General features: G+C 44.9%; 1 protein-coding gene across 1 annotated transcript; it reads left to right on the top strand.

The window, feature by feature from the left end:
- The first annotated feature begins 18 nt into the window (after positions 1–18).
- LOC142576370 (techylectin-5A-like) lies at positions 19–15289 on the top strand. The gene is made up of 4 exons (XM_075686472.1): positions 19–156; positions 1427–1532; positions 11509–11676; positions 14689–15289. Exons 1-4 carry the CDS (start codon positions 130–132, stop codon positions 14970–14972), a joined length of 585 nt encoding a protein of 194 aa, XP_075542587.1. The 5' UTR covers positions 19–129; the 3' UTR covers positions 14973–15289.
- Positions 15290–18123: the final 2834 nt, after the last annotated feature.

Below are 18123 nucleotides of genomic sequence, written 5' to 3'. Positions count from 1 at the left end.
TCTTGTCTTATAGCCGCAATTCAGCCACGCCACTGCACCGATCTCTTACACGCTGGTCAGCGCTCCAGCGGAGTCTACAGCGTGTTCCACAAGGCTGCTGGACCGCTAGGTCAGCGAGTCTACTGTGATATGGAGACGGATGGCGGAGGCTGGACGGTAAGAATAATAACCGATGATCTTAGCCAGCATTGTTATAGTAAGGGCGGGTATGGTTCACATTTTGTTTATGTAGAAGGTAGCCGTAGCATAAAATGTAACAAATATACGAAAATGTTCGCATTTTTTTCTATTAGCCTCGCATGTGTTCGCCTCACTTATGTTTATTTACACCAGGGCATCGTTCTCACGAGCAACGGCACCAAACTACTCAGGCTGAGCACGTAATATGTTCTTTCTCTCTTTTCTTTATACTTCTTCCTTGCTGTAATACCCTTTGAGAACACAGGGTAGTAAACTAAAAAAAGAAAAGGTCATCTGGTTTACTTTTGCGTCTTTCCTTCCCCTTTTTTTCTCTCTTTATGTGTAAAATTTTTGTTACTTCAAATAGTCTTAGGTACCATGAGGCGTCATCATGCAATAAATAATATCGCATGGGTGGAATGAAGGATACATATTGAAAAGTTGTGCTACAAAGCCCTTGGCGATAACACTGCAGCCTATGCGGGTCATACTCATCAGCTGCCGCGTTTGCACGTGTCAAACTCGGAGCGCAAGAGTGCTCCGAGTTTGACGAGTTTGAAGGAGGAAGAAATGAGGACGCACATGGGTGAGTACGTCTTGGTATGTGCTTTAGCTCCTATACACTCTTTTGGCACAAGACTGACACACACTATATCAACGACACCAATTAATCAGGATCCCTTTCATAGCGTCGGAGAAATTTAAACACTCCTTTTTTATTACTGTAAAACGGTGCATACCCAGTGGCACATAATTAGTTACGCTACTTAGCCTCACGGAAGTACATTGAAAAGGGGCCCGTACTTACTGGCACATAGCCAGTGGCCAGCTTTGGGCTCAGAAAGGTTCATAGAAGAGCTCCACAGACCGAGTGGGCCATTGCATCGTCTAAAGGGTTCATTGAAAGCGGTACATACCCAATGCTACATGGCCAGTGCCTCATCCCCAGTGGTCAATGTAGGCGTCAAAGTAGGTTCGTTGTAGGGTGACTCATAGGTACTCAGTTTCGAACCCTGTTTTCACAGCACAGCAGCACAATCCGCTGCCCAATCTACTATGGGCTACCCAGTGGCCCTGGTTAGTGGCAGTTAGAAACATAGACAGGTAGACAGCTTCCGGTAAGCGCATGAAGTACCTTACAGGTGTCTATGGCAGTAATATAGCTTGTTAATTAAGCAAGAAAATGGCATCAGAGCGCAGGGCTCCATGTGTATAGTTGTTCTTTATTCCTTCTCTTTATTTGCAGGTGATTCAGAGGAGAGGCCAGTTTGGCAACAGTGTGTATCACTTCTACCGAAACTGGACAGAGTACGCGAATGGATTTGGAAATGCCAGCGAGGAATATTGGATCGGTAATATAGCTTTACGCAAGTTCCGCGAATATGGTGACGAATTATGGTGCGCTTGACGTTTCTGCGAAATAGTTATATGGAGATTCAGGCATACGATGAGGCTAAGGCTGAATAGCGCCAAAAATGAAAAAAGGCAAGTAAGTCTATGAGGCCATACATGGCTTCATTCCTGTTTTTGATCTGTTAAAAATGTATCCTTGCCGTTTAAATTTAGGCTCAACTATGTGTTCCTAACGCCCGACTCTTGGCCAATCTCTGATAGTGGGTATGATCCACTCGCAGACAAAAAACTAACCCACTAGCCAACATAAATATAAGACTAGAAAGCAAAGAGTGTCTATCAAGGCAATTTTAAAAGAAGTGTTGAAGGCACGTTAATTTTGTAAAGATTTTTGACATTTTAGTATTTTGGCTCACCCTCTAACCTCATGCTCCTGCTGCCACCCTTTAGCATTCGCAAGAACGGTCAGGATGACACGTAAGGGAATACGGTAGAAAGGCATGCCTCAGCAGAAAACTGCTTCACTCTCAGTATAGCTCTCACTGCACCCGGACAAAATTTTTGGCATTCAGAGCTACTTAGCAGCTACAGAAATCTCAACACGCAAGCGTTAAGAAACCCATGTAGCCGAAATTCCGTTGTCGGCATCGGACGTCGTTTGCACAAAAAGATTGGCGAACGACCCGTAAAATTTGATGAAAATTTGCTGTTTTCTTTTGTTTTTGAACCAATTTTCTAGATTGTTTTTCGTCGTAATGTTCTAAATCTCTCTTCTCATCTGGTGTCAGGGCTATGTCCCGAAGTCTGTGGCTAAATGTTTTGATTTGCTCCTCACAATGTTCTTTGAGGATATTCAAAAGCGAAAGTGAGGCATTATGTAATGTTGTTTGCCAGTTTGCACGATGCTGTGGTGAGAGTGTTCCTAGAGCTGGTACAGCCTTGAGTGTTAGACCTTTAGGAATTATATTGTTCTCTGTGCAGATTGTGTAGGTTTTCAGATGGGAGGTGTAGCTCACACGTTTTTTGGTAAGTGATCTGGCCTGTCTAGGCTAGAAAACTAGAAAATTCGTTCAAAAACAAAGGAAAAAAGGAAATTTTAATCAAAAATTAACCTTCCAGCCAAACAGCCACCACACGCAGACAAGAGGGACCTCGAGTTTAGAAGTACCAGACAAGAAGGAACCTCCCACAGAACTAAACCGCTCCAATGTTATAGACATTTCAAAAACAATAAGTCAAAATGAAATAGACGTACTCAGGAAGGGCCTAAACTTTTGCCCGACGAACAACACAATAAATGAATTCGAGCTTCACAAGGACCTCTCAGAATTCTCCCGACGAATGCGTATCCGACACTTTTTGGCAGACACACCAGACACCGGGATGGCACCACTTAGAGTCCAATCCACTTGGACTCCCGAACCAGAACAAGCCATAGAACTTGACATATACCTTAAAACGGTCACTAAAGAAATTATGAGCCAATCCAAGACATCTAAGCGACCTAAAAACATAACTGCGTCGGAGAGTCATATCATTTCAAATCTGAGTTGCCGGAATGACATTGTTATTAAGGAAGCAGATAAGGGTGGAAGTATAGTTATTTGGCCAATAGAAAAATACAAGCACGAGGCTTACAGACAACTAAACAACCCAGAACATTACCGCAAACTAGATAACGATCCGACATTGTCCTACACAGTGACAATTACCAACAGGCTGAAATCACTTTTGGCTGATGAATTGATAACACCGTCAGAATACAAATTTCTTAAATCAAGCAACAAAACTGCCGTGCGTTTTCACCTCCTTCCGAAAATTCATAAAATTTCATCCGCTGAACTATACACTGCTATTATCCCAGGCTGTCCGATAGTATCAAACAACAACACCCCGATAGAGAGCATCTCCACATTCCTTAACCACTACCTTGGTGACTTGCCAAAAGCACTTTCGTCATTTGTACAAGATACGCCCCACCTGCTGAGAATTATAGAGGACAATAATACTAAAGGCAGACTGCCCCACAACACAATTCCCGCAACACTAGACGTCACGGCGCTGTACACCAACATTCCACTCCCTGATGGTTTATCTTCGATAAAACAAACGCTGTCTAAACACAATGCACTACACTCTACGGAAGTCTACTTGTCTCTCCTTGAATTAGTTCTAACACATAACTACTTCGAATTTGAAGAGAGTTACTACCTACAGATACATGGTACAAGCATGGGTACGCCTTTTGCACCAACCTACGCGAACATTTTTATGGGGATTCTAGAAACAGATTTCCTATCGCGTGGCACTACCAAGCCCCACACATACCTACGATACATAGACGACATACTCATAATCTGGGGACATGGTCAAGACAGTCTAGTTAAATATGTAGCCTTTCTAAATTCTGTTCACCCAACAATAAAATTCACATCAGAATCCTCAACTGAGCACATAAACATTCTGGACACAACAATATACATTGACAATGGTGAGCTAAAGACAACGCTGTATAGGAAACCTTTCGACAAACAACAGTACCTAGAATATACCAGCCACCATCCCAGACATTGCAAACAAGGCATCTTTAAAGGCCAAGCCACACGACTACGTCGCATTTGCGTTGAAAACCAAGACTACATATATAGACTCGATCACCTTAAAGAAACGCTATCAAACAGGAACCACCCAAACAGTGACCTTCAAACAGCCTACATCGCTGCAACCAAACTTGATCGAGCCGAGGTCCTCAAGCCCCGCACGAGGATCACAAGAACAACAACGCCTCTTCTTACTACTAAATTCTGAAACGCACTCCCAAACATGAATAACATCCTAAGTAAATACTACCCAATTCTCACCAGCAACCAGAAACTTAAGATTTTTCCCGACCCTCCCAGAGTAGCCTACAGACGCAACACTAATTTTAAAGATGTTCTTGTGCATGCCAAACTACATAAAAAGAGGAAGTTGGGAACCAATCCCTATGGCCGCCCCAGGTGCTCTACATGCAAACACATTCAATATACTACTACAGTAAAAAGTACAGCGTCGAATTACACACACAAGGTAACTTCGGCTCTCACCTGCACATCAAGCAACGTAGTCTACTGTCTAGAATGCGCCGCTTGTAGCAAACAATACATAGGTGAGACTGGGCAACAAATTAATACAAGACTCAATGGTCACCGCGCGGACACAAAACACAATTTTCCCAAAGCAGTAGCCAGCCCCTTTAATGAACATGGTCATATATTTTACAAAGCAAGGCTCTATATACTACAAACAAATTTCGGTTCCCCTCGCGAAAGGAAGTATACGGAATCATACCTCATACACAAGTTTAATTGCCTACACCCGACAGGAATTAATTTGGCACGCGGCAACTTAGAATCTTTAAAAGCGGTAACTTAAATCTGAAACTCTCATATCATCAACCAAGACACAAAACACATTAGGCAACCAGCTAACTTTAATTCTTAACCTCACCTACTCTTCCATTTCGGGAAAAAAATTTTTTTCCTGCCTACTACTCGATTTAATGTACTCTTTCAGGTTTTTACGTCTATACCAACTGTACAACCCCCTTCTTCCATGTACACTTACCCCCACCCGCTTCTGCGCGCGTCACCCTCCTGTTTGTTATTCCGGTTTTGGTCCCCCTCCCCCTCTTCCTTCCCTTCCCCCCTTTCTTGTAAATCTATTTTTTTTAAACCCCCTCATCAACACATTCCGAAGTCAATATGCCTTTTTCGGCGCCTTAACCCAGAGTATCGCCATTTCTGGATGCCGCCGTAACGGCACCTACCATGAGCGACTGGGGCAGTGCCCCTTGACAGACCATGCCGCTGCCTTTCAGTCACCCCATACATTGCACCGCAGACTCCTCGTCGCCATCTTAACTATTTCAAAATTACTCGACGTATTGCTGCTACGCTGCTCAAATCATTTTCAACTCATGTTTTTTTTTGTGTGTGTGTCTGTTTTTCTTTTTTTTTTTGTCTTTTGTGTTACTCGCGCACTGACAGCTTGACCGGCCGTTCTAATGCCTCAAAAACATGCCGCCAACGACTCCCCCTGAATACCTCCTAACCTTTCGCATCCCCAACACGCTCCCAAGCCCCCCGTATTTCCTAAAAAATTTCATTTTTCTCTTTCTTTTTCTTTATCTCCCCCCCCCCTTTTTTTGTCTGTCTTGGTGCCGCCCTGGCTTCCCCCACCCCCCTTCTTTCTTTTTTTTCTTTTTTTCTGCTTCTATTTCTTTTCTTTCCTCCCCGCGTGCCCACTCTCACGCTTTTGTCCCCTCGTCTTGGGAATGAAGCTCACAGACGTCGGACGACAGCGCTTGTTTCCTCTGGTAATCTCTCTGTTTAAAACCAGTCACCAGCGACAACACCCGCACGTGACGTCACTGCACTAACCCTTTAAAACTAACACGCCGAGGATGACGAGGCCGCCTTTGAAGAAGATAGGTCCTCCTATTGAAACGTTGGCCAGCCTTTCTGAGGCACCTTATCCCTGTTTACAAACTTTATACCACAGTTAGGCTTGAAAGGGTAATTTCTGCGAATGCACAAATTTCTGCAAGCTCACAGCCACCTACTTATGCGCGCAGGAACCTCGGACACGCTTCCGCACAATTCCCAAACCATAGAGTTTCATACAATGGTTACTAAAGGGAACTCTGGCATTAGTGTCAACAGGTGCTGTAAGCGGGGTGTTAAAGCAGCGCAAAAGTTTTGGTTAGTGCCTTAGCTTCTTTCTTCTGGCTTCACACGGGCTCGTGAAAAGTTGTAAACTCATTATTTTCAAAAAAGTACTCTTTAATAAATAATTACCTACCCCATTAAGGCTGTTCAATGGAAGGATTGGAACACACGACGTGTAGTTGAGGGGCCAGATATGGAAACCATTACGCCACGGACGCATGCATCGACAAGCAGCCATAGATTTAGAATATTAACTCTATGCAAGCAACATACAACATCCTCATGAATTTGTCGTGGGCAAGCGAGTGCGTTGAGATGGTTGGCGCGTTACGATTTGCCCTTGCTATTAATGATGATTAAGTGCACTTAGCACGCAGGCTATAGCTTCCGCTGGCGGAAAACGGAAGCAACGATAGAATTTCGCCCGCAACAACAGAGATAAGCTTCTAACGAGGACGCTTTGGAATGAAAGGAAGTGCGCTGGTGGGTAAATTATGTGAGAAAAAGGCACTACCACAACATTTATTTATATTTACGCAACACAATATTTGTTGTAACAAGTTTACTGAGAAGGCTAAAATTGTGTGCGTGGTATCATAGTTGCTTATGAGCTTAAATACTGTAGTCTTGGATACAAGGCTTGAATAAAAGCTTCATACGTAATAATTACAAAGAATGCTACGCACTATATAACTATTCCGCATTGGGGAGTTCCTACCCTAATTTTTTCGCTTATATTCAAAAGCTTCCGCATCGTTTCATGAATCTGATCTCGTCTTCTTCGAAAATGTTACCATTGAAACTGCTAAGCAACTCTTCTGATCTTGAATATACAACAGGTTCGTCACGCTGTGGCTCGATACAGAAAAAATGCCTTTAACAAAACTTTGCGGACCACACCACTTGCATTTCGTTAACTTTCGGCAAAATGTTACCGCAAGAAGCATAACCAAAAATAAAGGTCATGAACCATCCGATTCTGTGAATGTGGATGACCAGCGAAGGTGTTTAGGACACGACCCAGATGTGACATGAAAAGTATTGATCAAAATTACGAACATATTTATTGTCCTGTTCAGTGGTCATCGTGAGTATAGACATGCACACACATTCTCATATCACCTGTGTTATTAAATGTGTCCGTCACGTAAGACAATGAATGGCTCATACCACCGTAAATAACAAGAAAAATGAATCCGGCCTCCCCATTACGACGACAGAAGCGAAACGAAATGGTTCCACACGGAACCAGTGTGGAAGAACACAATGACGATGACAAACGCGCAAGCATAGGCACGAGCGCGTACGAGTGGTTGCGCCGAGGGGTTCAAACGAGCATGCTTTGGAAGATGAGGACGATGCTCGAGCCATTGCTGATGACGATAGCTGTTGTTGTTAATGATGATGATGAGGATAGTTTCCTCTTGCCAGCGAATGGCTCATACCCGCTTAAGCAGGGAGCGGCAGCGGAGCCAGCTGTAAAAATAGACAACGAGGAACGTGTGAGCAGTGGCACGATCGCGTTCGCCCTGTTGCGGGTTGTTCGTGTACGACGGAAATGCCATAGCCATGTTGGCCTCGAGCTCCACCACTGGAAAAGCTGGCGCCACCGTCGGCGTGACGTGCTAGGAGGGATCACGTGGACATAGCGGCCGCGTCCGGCTGCTTCAGGAGCGCCGAAGCGAGCTGAAAACGAGTTTAAATTCCCTCGTGCGCTGCGGTCCTCATTTTGTGGCGAAATTTTCCCGCTTCGAGTGTCTCCTTTACAACGCTTGAAAGCACTACGATAGGTAGTGGCTGCCTTTGAAGGCACGCAAGATGGTAGGCTACTGCTTGGTGCCGCAGGGCCGGACGCACGGAACGGAGGCCAGTGTCAGCCTTATTCACACGTAACCGCAGGAGAAGAAGCTACGTGAAGCTTGGCTCGTGAAACATAAAACCAGCAAACAGTCATCGGCTACAACTCGGGCAAGCAGCACGCACAGACTCGAGGAAGATTTCTGCTACGGCGCCCGGTCTGCGATGTTCTGAAAACGCGCACTGAGACGTACGTTCGACTCCGCTGCCCGACTAATGTCATGACGGTTTGGTCTATGAACTTGCCGATGCTATAGATACTGGCAAGTTGAGTGCAGTGGAAAGGCAGCGGTAAGAAGCACATTTAAAAAGAGCATGGCATATGGTTATGTTTGTGTTATGAATTAATGCACTGGATTACAAGAAAGGAGCAGCGGGAAACTGCACGCTGAGAACAACGATAAACATACAGTGCGACGCAACTCGAGAAATAATATTGAAAGGTCAAAGAATTTAGAAGAAAAAAAAAAGATTGAATGGTCTCGACGGCACATCACAGTCCCCGTAGACATCGAAGTATCTACAATGAAATTATTTTTGAACAGCTCTGATAGCGCCCACGCAACAATCGTTACTTGTATACTGTCAAATGCTCATATTCTGCGGCCTAAAGCTCATGGCACGGTACGAAAACGCGCGCGCAGAGAAAGCGAAACATTGCGCGGAAAAGCATGCAGACGCGCAGTCGGTCGCTGCGAATCTGCGCGATTGTGCATTGAGGCTTCGTTCTATCACGCTTCATTTAGTTATACAAACACTATAAGAACATATTTCACATAGTTTGCTCTCAGCGTTTACCTACCTTTCACGCAAGAAGCCGGTTCGGGAGACTCCATCGCGGCGACCGCGCGCAGTGGCGTTCACTGTACGTATTCGGTAAAGAGATGGCATCTGTAAACGATTGTGCGCTTTCAGTTTGCCCAAGATTATTATTTAGACAGTAAAAAACTTCTCTCATTTCGAAAGTACTTACGTAAATGTCCGGGAGAGCTCGCGCGTGGTGTTTTCAGTGAGCGCTGACAGCAAAACTTATGAGCCAAACTCATACGACGCCAGCGAGGCGCTTCCGATAGATGGCGACACCGTAACTCCTCGTCGTCAATACAGCTTGGCGGCAAAAAGCGCAATTGAGGTCGCTTATGCAATTGAGCGGCTGTAAAATTCAATACGACTAAGCGCAATTGTCAGATTCCATGTTGTATTCCTAGCATGCCCGAGAGTCAACTCAAAACGTTTAGTTCTGACAGAACTGGAGGAGTAACTCTTTCTTAGATATGTATGATGCAACCTGATAGCTCTAAATTGTTACATTTAGTGAGGTATTATTTATTCTGCCAAGAAAAAGAAAATAATCGCACTTGGGGCTGCAAATGTGCTGAAAGTTTGAAAGTACAGAAAGTGCACTAAACAATTTATTGCATGCTTCGTGGACGTTGTTGATGCATCAGGATTTTGCAATTGTGATGAAAATGCACAGTAGGGTTCACTGTTGATCAGCCATAAAAGAAGATCATAATCATCAGTAGCCGCAGTCAACAGAAAAACACATGAGTGCGTACCTCTCACTTCGAAGGCACTACAATTTCGTCCTGTGGCAGTAAGCAGTTGCGCATGCGCGAAAGGAGAAAGAGAAAGAGAAAAAAGAAATCATGAGGCATTCCACTATGTAAAGGTGGATGACGAGCGAAGCTGGCACGATCAGTGTTGAGCTTCGGAAGATGCGCGGGTACATACAGGCACACTTAACCATTCGTCGTCGAGAAAGGTGAAACCACCCCCATTGGCAGAGACTCTCTACACGTACCACGCAAAGCGTAAACACCTCCAACACATGGCGCCGCTTCTCGTCGTGGCCGACGGCAACAATCGTAGTGAGGTCGTTATCGAACCACAGTCTGTCACAGACGTTGCAGGTAGAGCCGAAATGACGATCAAGGAAGTCTCTTCCGAACTTCGCGTTCGCATCCTTGCACTCATCCACGTTGACCTCTTGACCCAGAATGCGCTTTGCACCGTTCTCTAACTCACGGTATGCTTTGTCGGTTCTCGCTAGTCGCTTACGTGCCGCCTCGTAGGCACACTTGTCGGCCGCCGCCTTAACGTCTACAGGCGGTAGTCAATCACACTCGCATTACTGCTCCCTCCGTCGCTCTTCATACCCGCGCTGTTCTTTGGCAGTCCTGACGACGCGTAGCCTAGCCGTTGCACCGCTGGATCAACACTGATATCAACTACGTCATTCGCCTATAGAGACGCGATGTCAGCCGCATTCGAAAGAGCCATTGGTGATGGTGGTAGTCGTTTGAAAAACAGATCCAGCTGTGGGAGAAGACGACGACGACGACTGCGCGTGAAGTGCGCGAGCGCGCTCACGTTTTGGCGCCTAGGGATGACAATGAAGAAGACGACAACGTTCCTGCCATGGCTCATGATGATAATGTGTGCGTGCCGAAGCGACGAAAGCCATGATCTGAGCCTCATACAGTTTAGCGGTAATGTATATATATATATATATATATATATATATATATATATATATATATATATATATATATATATATATATATATATGTATATATTGTCACATAGTGGGTTGCTGACCAGTTGGCCTTACTCTAGGCCCCGTCTGTCAGCGTGTTTTATGCTGGGGAAGATGTAAGCTGCCGGGTATTTGTGCTCTTGACGCGTAGTTTGGTGACATAGGAATATAGAGCTGGGAAGAGGCACTCCTTGCTGCTCTTCATTTTTCGGCGGACCCAGCGTTTCTCATAGCTTCCAGTTTTACCTTCAACATGTCCAACAACGAAAACGACTGTTCAAGAGTAGCGAACAGATTGTACTTTCTCTCCTGTCCGTTTCACTTGTCCGGTCGAATGCGCGGTTGGATGTATTGAAGGTGTCGCGCATTAAATACTTATGCGAAAAAATTTAATAGGTATACGAACACCTACGGGAGGAAGTGTTCAATTACAGGCGGGGTGATATAATCTGGTTGCAACAAGTTGAAATATGTCCCAGCGTCAGGCAAGAATGTCTAAACGCATTTAGCATAAGTAATAGTATATTATCTTGAACAGTCTTGCTAGAACTAGAAAGTCCTATAAATATAGCGTCAACGCACTCATGCCTTATTGGGCATTACTAGAGCTCGACTTTCCGATCGTAAGTAATAATGGATGGCGCCTTAACCATTTCCGACGCCAAACTGTCCGGTTTTCGCACTGCAAAGTGTTTGATTATGATGGCTTTCAGTAAGAGATGCCCTTTAAAGTAACAAGATAAATTTAAGAAAAATTTCCCCGCCACACATTTCACTAAGCTGAAGTTATTTCTCTTAGGCAAGTAATTACGAAATATCACCGAAATATTTTTACACATATCCTTATTCGACTCCATCCTCTCCCTGCAGGGAACAAGGCGCTGCACGCGCTGACGTCAGACGACGAGCCCATTACCCTGCGCGTCGTGCTGAGCAACAGGACAGGAGACAGCGTGTTCGCGGACTACGAGAGCATTCGTGTTGAGAACGAAGGGAACCTCTTCAAGTTGCGACTCGGAAAGCTGTTGGGACCAGAAGGTGATATTAGTGTGCTTTTACGGCGGGAATTCAGGAGGAATGCCTTTTTTTCGATGTGATAGCTTTTTTTGTTAAGGTCCCTTGCAGAGTTGCTGTGTAAGTCAATTTTATGGACCGCAATAGTATTTCGTGCCATTTGAAGAAGCCTTCAAAGCCTTTATAGAAGGAATTTAGTGTACCTGGTATTATAGGGGTCCTGCTTGTTAATCATTAAAAACAATAAATTTAAAGTGTGTCTTGATTATTCGTTTTCATCGGCTAATCAAATTCTGACACTGGACCCTCACTTTATGGGGGGCAGGGGAAGGGGGATTTGCGTGCCAAAAGCACCATCTGATTGTGGGGCATGTCGTAGTGGGGGACTCCGAATTAATTTTGGTTATCTTGGTTTTGGTTGTTAAACCAAAACTTGAATTATTTTGGAAATCTTGATTTTGGTTGTTAAACGCATGTCGGACACTGTCATCTTCGTCTTTCCCACGGCACAAAATGCTGCCTGCAGATAGCTATTGGTACAACTTCCATTATGATGTGCCCATTATTTCTTTACATGCAATGCATATTCAGATGAACTTTAGAACGTGGGGCACGACATCTCATCGCGGCCTCCATCCCGTTACATATAGCATCGGAAGAACCGTATCATCTTTCGCCATACGATGGTGCCACTGCGCCTATAATAATCATATTTAATTGATTTGAATCCATGTGGAGGTACAGTATTAGCCACTGATAAAAAAATATGGCATCCTGCATAATATTGCGTATTATTCAGCGATTAAAATGAAGAAAAAACAGGAACATGGCCTTCAAATAGTGGAATACAGGAAGAGATAGCTTCTCGAGTGAATTCGTGAGATCCTATTCTAATCTATCAATATATTATTGATATATTGGGTTAGATGACTGCATTGCCTATCGGCGAAGCACGTATTTACCTTAAACAAAAAGTATTATTGTAGTGGCTGTTGAGCGAGAACACAGTGATCTTCTCTTTTACTCGAGCAGAAACTGACAAGCCTGGAAACCGAATAATTGGAGAAGAGCCAAATACGGGACGTAGGCAGGTGTTTGATTTGTCAAATATGCACGGGGACATATAGGCCTTTAAATTAAATTCGGAGCTCACTGATCACTATGCATTGGTTATTATGTTTTTTTGCGTAAATTACACTCTTACAGTGGGATCACGCGATGGAGTGCTGAGAAAGCGATAATGTGTTCTTTGGTTTGTGTGTAAAGGTTGTAAAAGAATCGCGCAAGATTGCACAGGAATTAACTGCAGCTGAGTTTCAATGCGCATCGTAAAAGGCGTCGATCGTTTTGTCACAATATCAGTAGGTCAATGCATGCAAATGGGAAAGGCAGCTTTGCAATGCAGCTCCTTTGTATGCCTTGTCGTTCATGATTCGAGGTTGTATCTTTAAGAAAGCACCCTCAGCGTCTTTAACTTTGAGTTTTTTGAGCCACTTGGCATTCCCGGGACAGATTTCGTGATACTCTCTATGATCAAAATCACTAGGCATACTTCTCTGTAAATGTGCGACATTCCGTGGAAACTATTCCTCTGATCTACTTTGCTTGAAGGTCTAACAATTTTATAGCGCAGCTCTTATGCACCCGTTCCAGCGTTGAGCGTCGGCGTCCTTCGGCATAACCGAGCAAAGAAGCATAGCGAAGGATGGAAGATCGAATGTAAAGGGCAGCGGGGAATGAAAGACGACGATAGTCAAAAAAGCTCGATGAGGGAAGCAGAGGAGGAAGGCGCTGCGAAAGCGTGAGAAGAAAAGCGTAGCTGCACTCCAGGCGTGTTGTGCGGCAACAGTCGGTACGAGATGGCACCAGAGTAGCGCGCCTCGTCTGTTCACCGATGACGCCATCGATAAGGCGTGCGGCAAGCGCGTCCGCTGATACCGTATATGGAAACAAAGCGCTGCATGAGAAGTGGTCTCTCTGCGGTGACGGCTGAGAATCGCGCCCACACGTCACCCACGTGCTACCGCTTGTAATCGCCCAATTGGCGAGGCAGTCGCGCCACATTTCGCTCCGTGTGCAACGTGCCGCATGAGACAGATTTCCCGCTCCAGCCCAATATATCGCCAAATCGAAGCACATTCATAGCTATGCTCAAATTTCGCATTAGGGACTATGGTAATTGTCGGTGAACTTCTTTCGTGTTCATGAAGAAAAACAGCAGTGGTAAATGAACCGTGAAATCAAGCCAGGAAATTTCACCTTGCTTATTTGAAGAAAAACAGCGCTAAGGAAACGAGGACGAATACAAGAACATCTACGGACAGACAGGCGACTACACTGGTGCATGATAGCTGGGACAGCCTGTTTTACGCAGTTCACCGTTCACTACTTTTATCAAAATACAAAGATCAATTCATGCGAATACACTCTAAGAGACACCGACGTAGTGATATAGAAGCGACGTTTAATGTTTTTAGGCAGATTAATGGCAAAAATATGTGCTTGCAGAGAGAAGTACAATGACAATGAATAAGGTTGACTATTGTGTCCCCGCTTTACTCCTGCGTTTGTGGGACAATGACAACTGCCCCGAGCGCATGTTCTCTGCGCAAGAACGCCCGCGTCAGTCGTCTCAGAGCTTCTTGACGTTAATGCGCATTAAGTATGCGTGCATTGGTGGACTAATTCTGCGGATGTCTTTCGTGTACCAACGCCAAGTGAACAGTAAAAAAAAATATTATGGCTTGATGGTTACAGAATCGGGCTGTTCGTAGTAGCATCGAACACCCAATTATTTTATTCTTTGCGGGGAAAGAAATTTGGCTAGAGCACCGCAGCAATCACAGTGAGGAATTTTTGCGAGGATTCCCGTAAAATCTTCCCTTTAAAAGACTACCCGGCACGGCGGCGGCCATCGTTTGCCAGACTGGTTGCACGACTACTGAGGCGGTAAAATGAATAATGAGAAGTATCGAACACTAAGGGGTAGACGTTTTATGTTACATCATCTGACAGTACACTGCTTCCATGTTTCAGGCTGGGACGCACTGGCCGACGGCAACGATCAGAATTTCTCCACCTTCGATAGAGACAACGACGGGGCGCTGTCTGACAAATGCGCTGTCCAGTACCGCGGTGGCTGGTGGTACAACACGTGCCACCTCGCCAACCTGAATGGCCTTAATCTGAACGGACCGCATGACAGCTACGCCGACGGCATTGAGTGGAGCATTCGGGGATACCCCACACGCCTTTACCATTACTCGTTCCCCAGTGTGCGCATGATGATACGACCGGCTGGCTCACTCTTAGACCGCTGAAGCAAGCTGGATTCTCCAACTCCTGTGTGAAGACGGGAGCAATAGCAGGGAAGAAATGGCAATTAGGTTGCAAGAAAGTTAAGCAAGAAAGAAAGCTCGTGGCAGCCAGTGAAGCCTGAACAAATTGTGAGGACTGCGCTTTTTTTTTCGGTGCCGGCGCTTGACGAGGAGGAGCTCACTGCAGCGTCCGTGGTCAACCATGCTCACTGGACCCGACAGTGGAAAGCTCTACGGCTACCCCCTTTTTTGTGTCTGGGACATTTCACTGTAACATCCCCCCTCCCAGAATGTTCGATTAAAAGCGTCTGTGTTCCTATTCCAAGGACCTACGGCTACACCGTAATTCTGCAGGAAAGATACATTGGCTTTTTGCGGAAATAAACAAACTCTTCAACTAACGCCTCTAAGAAGGTAAGGATTTTTTCAGGAAGCTTTAAAAAAGACAAAAAAAATCAATAAATTATTTTATGGGAGCAGTAAGTTCAACTCGAAGTGCAACATCCTTGCACCGTAAGCTTACAGGCCGCCATTGGAATCTGAATCTGGCAAACATTTAACCCTAGAGCCTTGTCTAGTAATGCGAGTCGAGCAGTGCTATTGGAGAAATTAGCGGGTAGTAAATGGGATGCAGTAGGTCTCAGTGACGTTAGGAGGGCAAAGGAGGTCTATACAGTTCTAAAAAGCGGGCACGTGCTGTGCTACTGGGGCTTAGCGGAGAGACGATAACTAGGAGTCGGATTCCTGATAATTAAGGATTTCGCTGGTAACATACAGGAATTCTATACCATGAACGAGAGGGTGGCAGGTCTTGTTGTGAAACGTAATAAGAGGTACAACTTGAAGGTCTACGCCCCCGCATGGAGTCATGATGACCAGGAAGTGGAAAGCTTCTATGAAGACGGGGAATCGGCGATGGGTAAAGTCAAAACAAGATACACTATACTAATGGGGGACTGCAATGCCAGGGTAAGCAAGCAGCTGGTTGGAACAAGTCAGTGGGGGAATATGGCATAAGGTATTGGAATAGCAGGGCAGAGTGATTAGTAGAGTTTGCAGAACGGAATACGCAGATAATGAATTCCTTCTTCCACAAGCGGGATAGCCGAAAGTGGACGTGGAGGAGCCCGAATGGCGAAACTAGAAATGGAATAGACTTCATACTTTGAGCTAAACCTGGCGTCATACAAGATGTGGACATGCTCGGTAAGGTGCGCTGCAATGACCATAGGATGGCAAGAACTCGAATTAGCCTAGACCTGAGGAGGGAACGGAAGCAACTGGTACATAAGAAGTCGATCAATGAGTTAGCGGTAAGAGGGAAAATAGAGGAATTCCAGATCAAGCTACAGAACAGGTATTCGGCTTTAACACAGGATGAGGACCTTAGTGTTGAAGCAATGAACGGCAATCTTGTGGGCATCGTTAATGAGTGTGCAATAGAAGTCGGTGGCAACTCCGTTAGACAGGATACCAGTAAGCTATCGCAGGAGACGAAAGATCTGATCAAGAAACACCAATGTGTGAAAGCCTCTAACCCTACAGCTAGAAAAGAACTGGCAGAACCTTCCAAGTTAATCAAGAAGCGTAAGACAGCTGAAATAAAGAAGCATAATATGGATGGAATCGAACATGCTCCCTGGAAAGCAGGAAGCCTAAAAGCAGTGAAGAAGAAACTAGGAATTGGCAAGAATCAGATGTATGTGTTAAGAGACAAATCCGGCAATATCATTACTAATACGGATGAGATAGTTCATGGGGCTGAGGAGTCCTAGAGAGATTTATACAGTACCTGCGGCACCCACGACGCTAATGGAAGAGTGAATAGTCCAGAGGAATCTGACATCTCACAAGTAACACCGGAAGAAGTAAAGAAAGCCTTGAGAGCTATGCAAAGTGGGAAGGTAGCTGGAGGGGATCAGGTAAAAGCAGATTTGTTGACGGATGGCGGGCATATTTTGCTAGAAAAACTGGCCACCCTGCATAAGCAATGCCTCATGACATCGAGCTTACCGGAATCTTGGAAGAACGCCAACATAATCTTAATCCATACGAAAGGGGACGCCAAAAACTTAAAAATTTATAGACCGAATAGCTTACTATCCACTGCTATGAAAGTATTTACTAAGGTAATTCAAATATAATCAGGAGCACTTTAGACTTGTGTCAACCAAAGTACCAGGCAGGATTTCGTGAAGGCTGCTCAACAATCGACCATATCAATCAGGTGATAGAAAAATGAGCGGAATATAGCCAACCCTTACATATAGCTTTCATTGATTACGAGAAAGCGTTTGATTCAGTCGAAACGTCAGCAGTCATGCAGGCATTACGGAATCAGGGTGTCGACGAGCTGTATGTAAACATACCGAAAGATATCTGGAGCGGCTTCAGAGCCACCGTAGTTCTTCCTAAAGAAAGCAACAAAATCCCAATAAGGAAGTGCGACAGAGAGGGACATACAATCTCTCCAATGCTATTCACAGTTTATTTACAGGAGGTATTCAGAGAATTGGATTGGGAAGAATTGGGGATAAGGGTTATTGTGGAATACCTTAGTAACTTGCGATTCGCTGATGATATTGCCTTGCTTAGTAACTCAGGGGCCAATCGCAATGCATGCTCACTGACATGGAGAGGCAAAGCAAAAGGGTGGGTCTAAAAATTAATCTGCAGAAAAGTAAAGTACTGTTTACCAGTCCCGGGAGAGAACAGCGGTTTACGAAAGGTAGCGAGTCACTGGAAGTGGTAAGGGTACACATCTACTTATGGCAGGTATCGACCGCATATCCGGATCATGGAATCATCAGAAGAATAAGAATAGGCTAGGGTGTGTTTGGCAGGCTTTCTCAGATCATGAACAGCAGGTTACCATTAACCCTCAAAAGAAAAGTTTATAACAGCTGTGTCTTACCACTACTCACCTACTGGGCAGAAACCTGGAGGCTTACGAAAACGGTTGTATTTAAATTCAGGACGACGCAACGAGCTATGGAACGAAGAATGACGGGTGTAACATTAAGGGATAAGGAAAGAGCAGATTGGGTGAGAGAACAACCGTGTGTTAATGACATCTTAGTTGAAATAAAGAAAAAAGAAATAGACATGGGCGGGACATGTAATGAGGAGGGAAGATAGTGGATGGTCCTTAAGG

This window comes from Dermacentor variabilis, chromosome 3, assembly GCF_050947875.1.
Source record: "Dermacentor variabilis isolate Ectoservices chromosome 3, ASM5094787v1, whole genome shotgun sequence".
In the NCBI taxonomy this organism is placed as follows: Eukaryota; Metazoa; Arthropoda; class Arachnida; order Ixodida; family Ixodidae; genus Dermacentor; species Dermacentor variabilis.
This window is presented reverse-complemented; position numbering and strand designations above follow the sequence as displayed.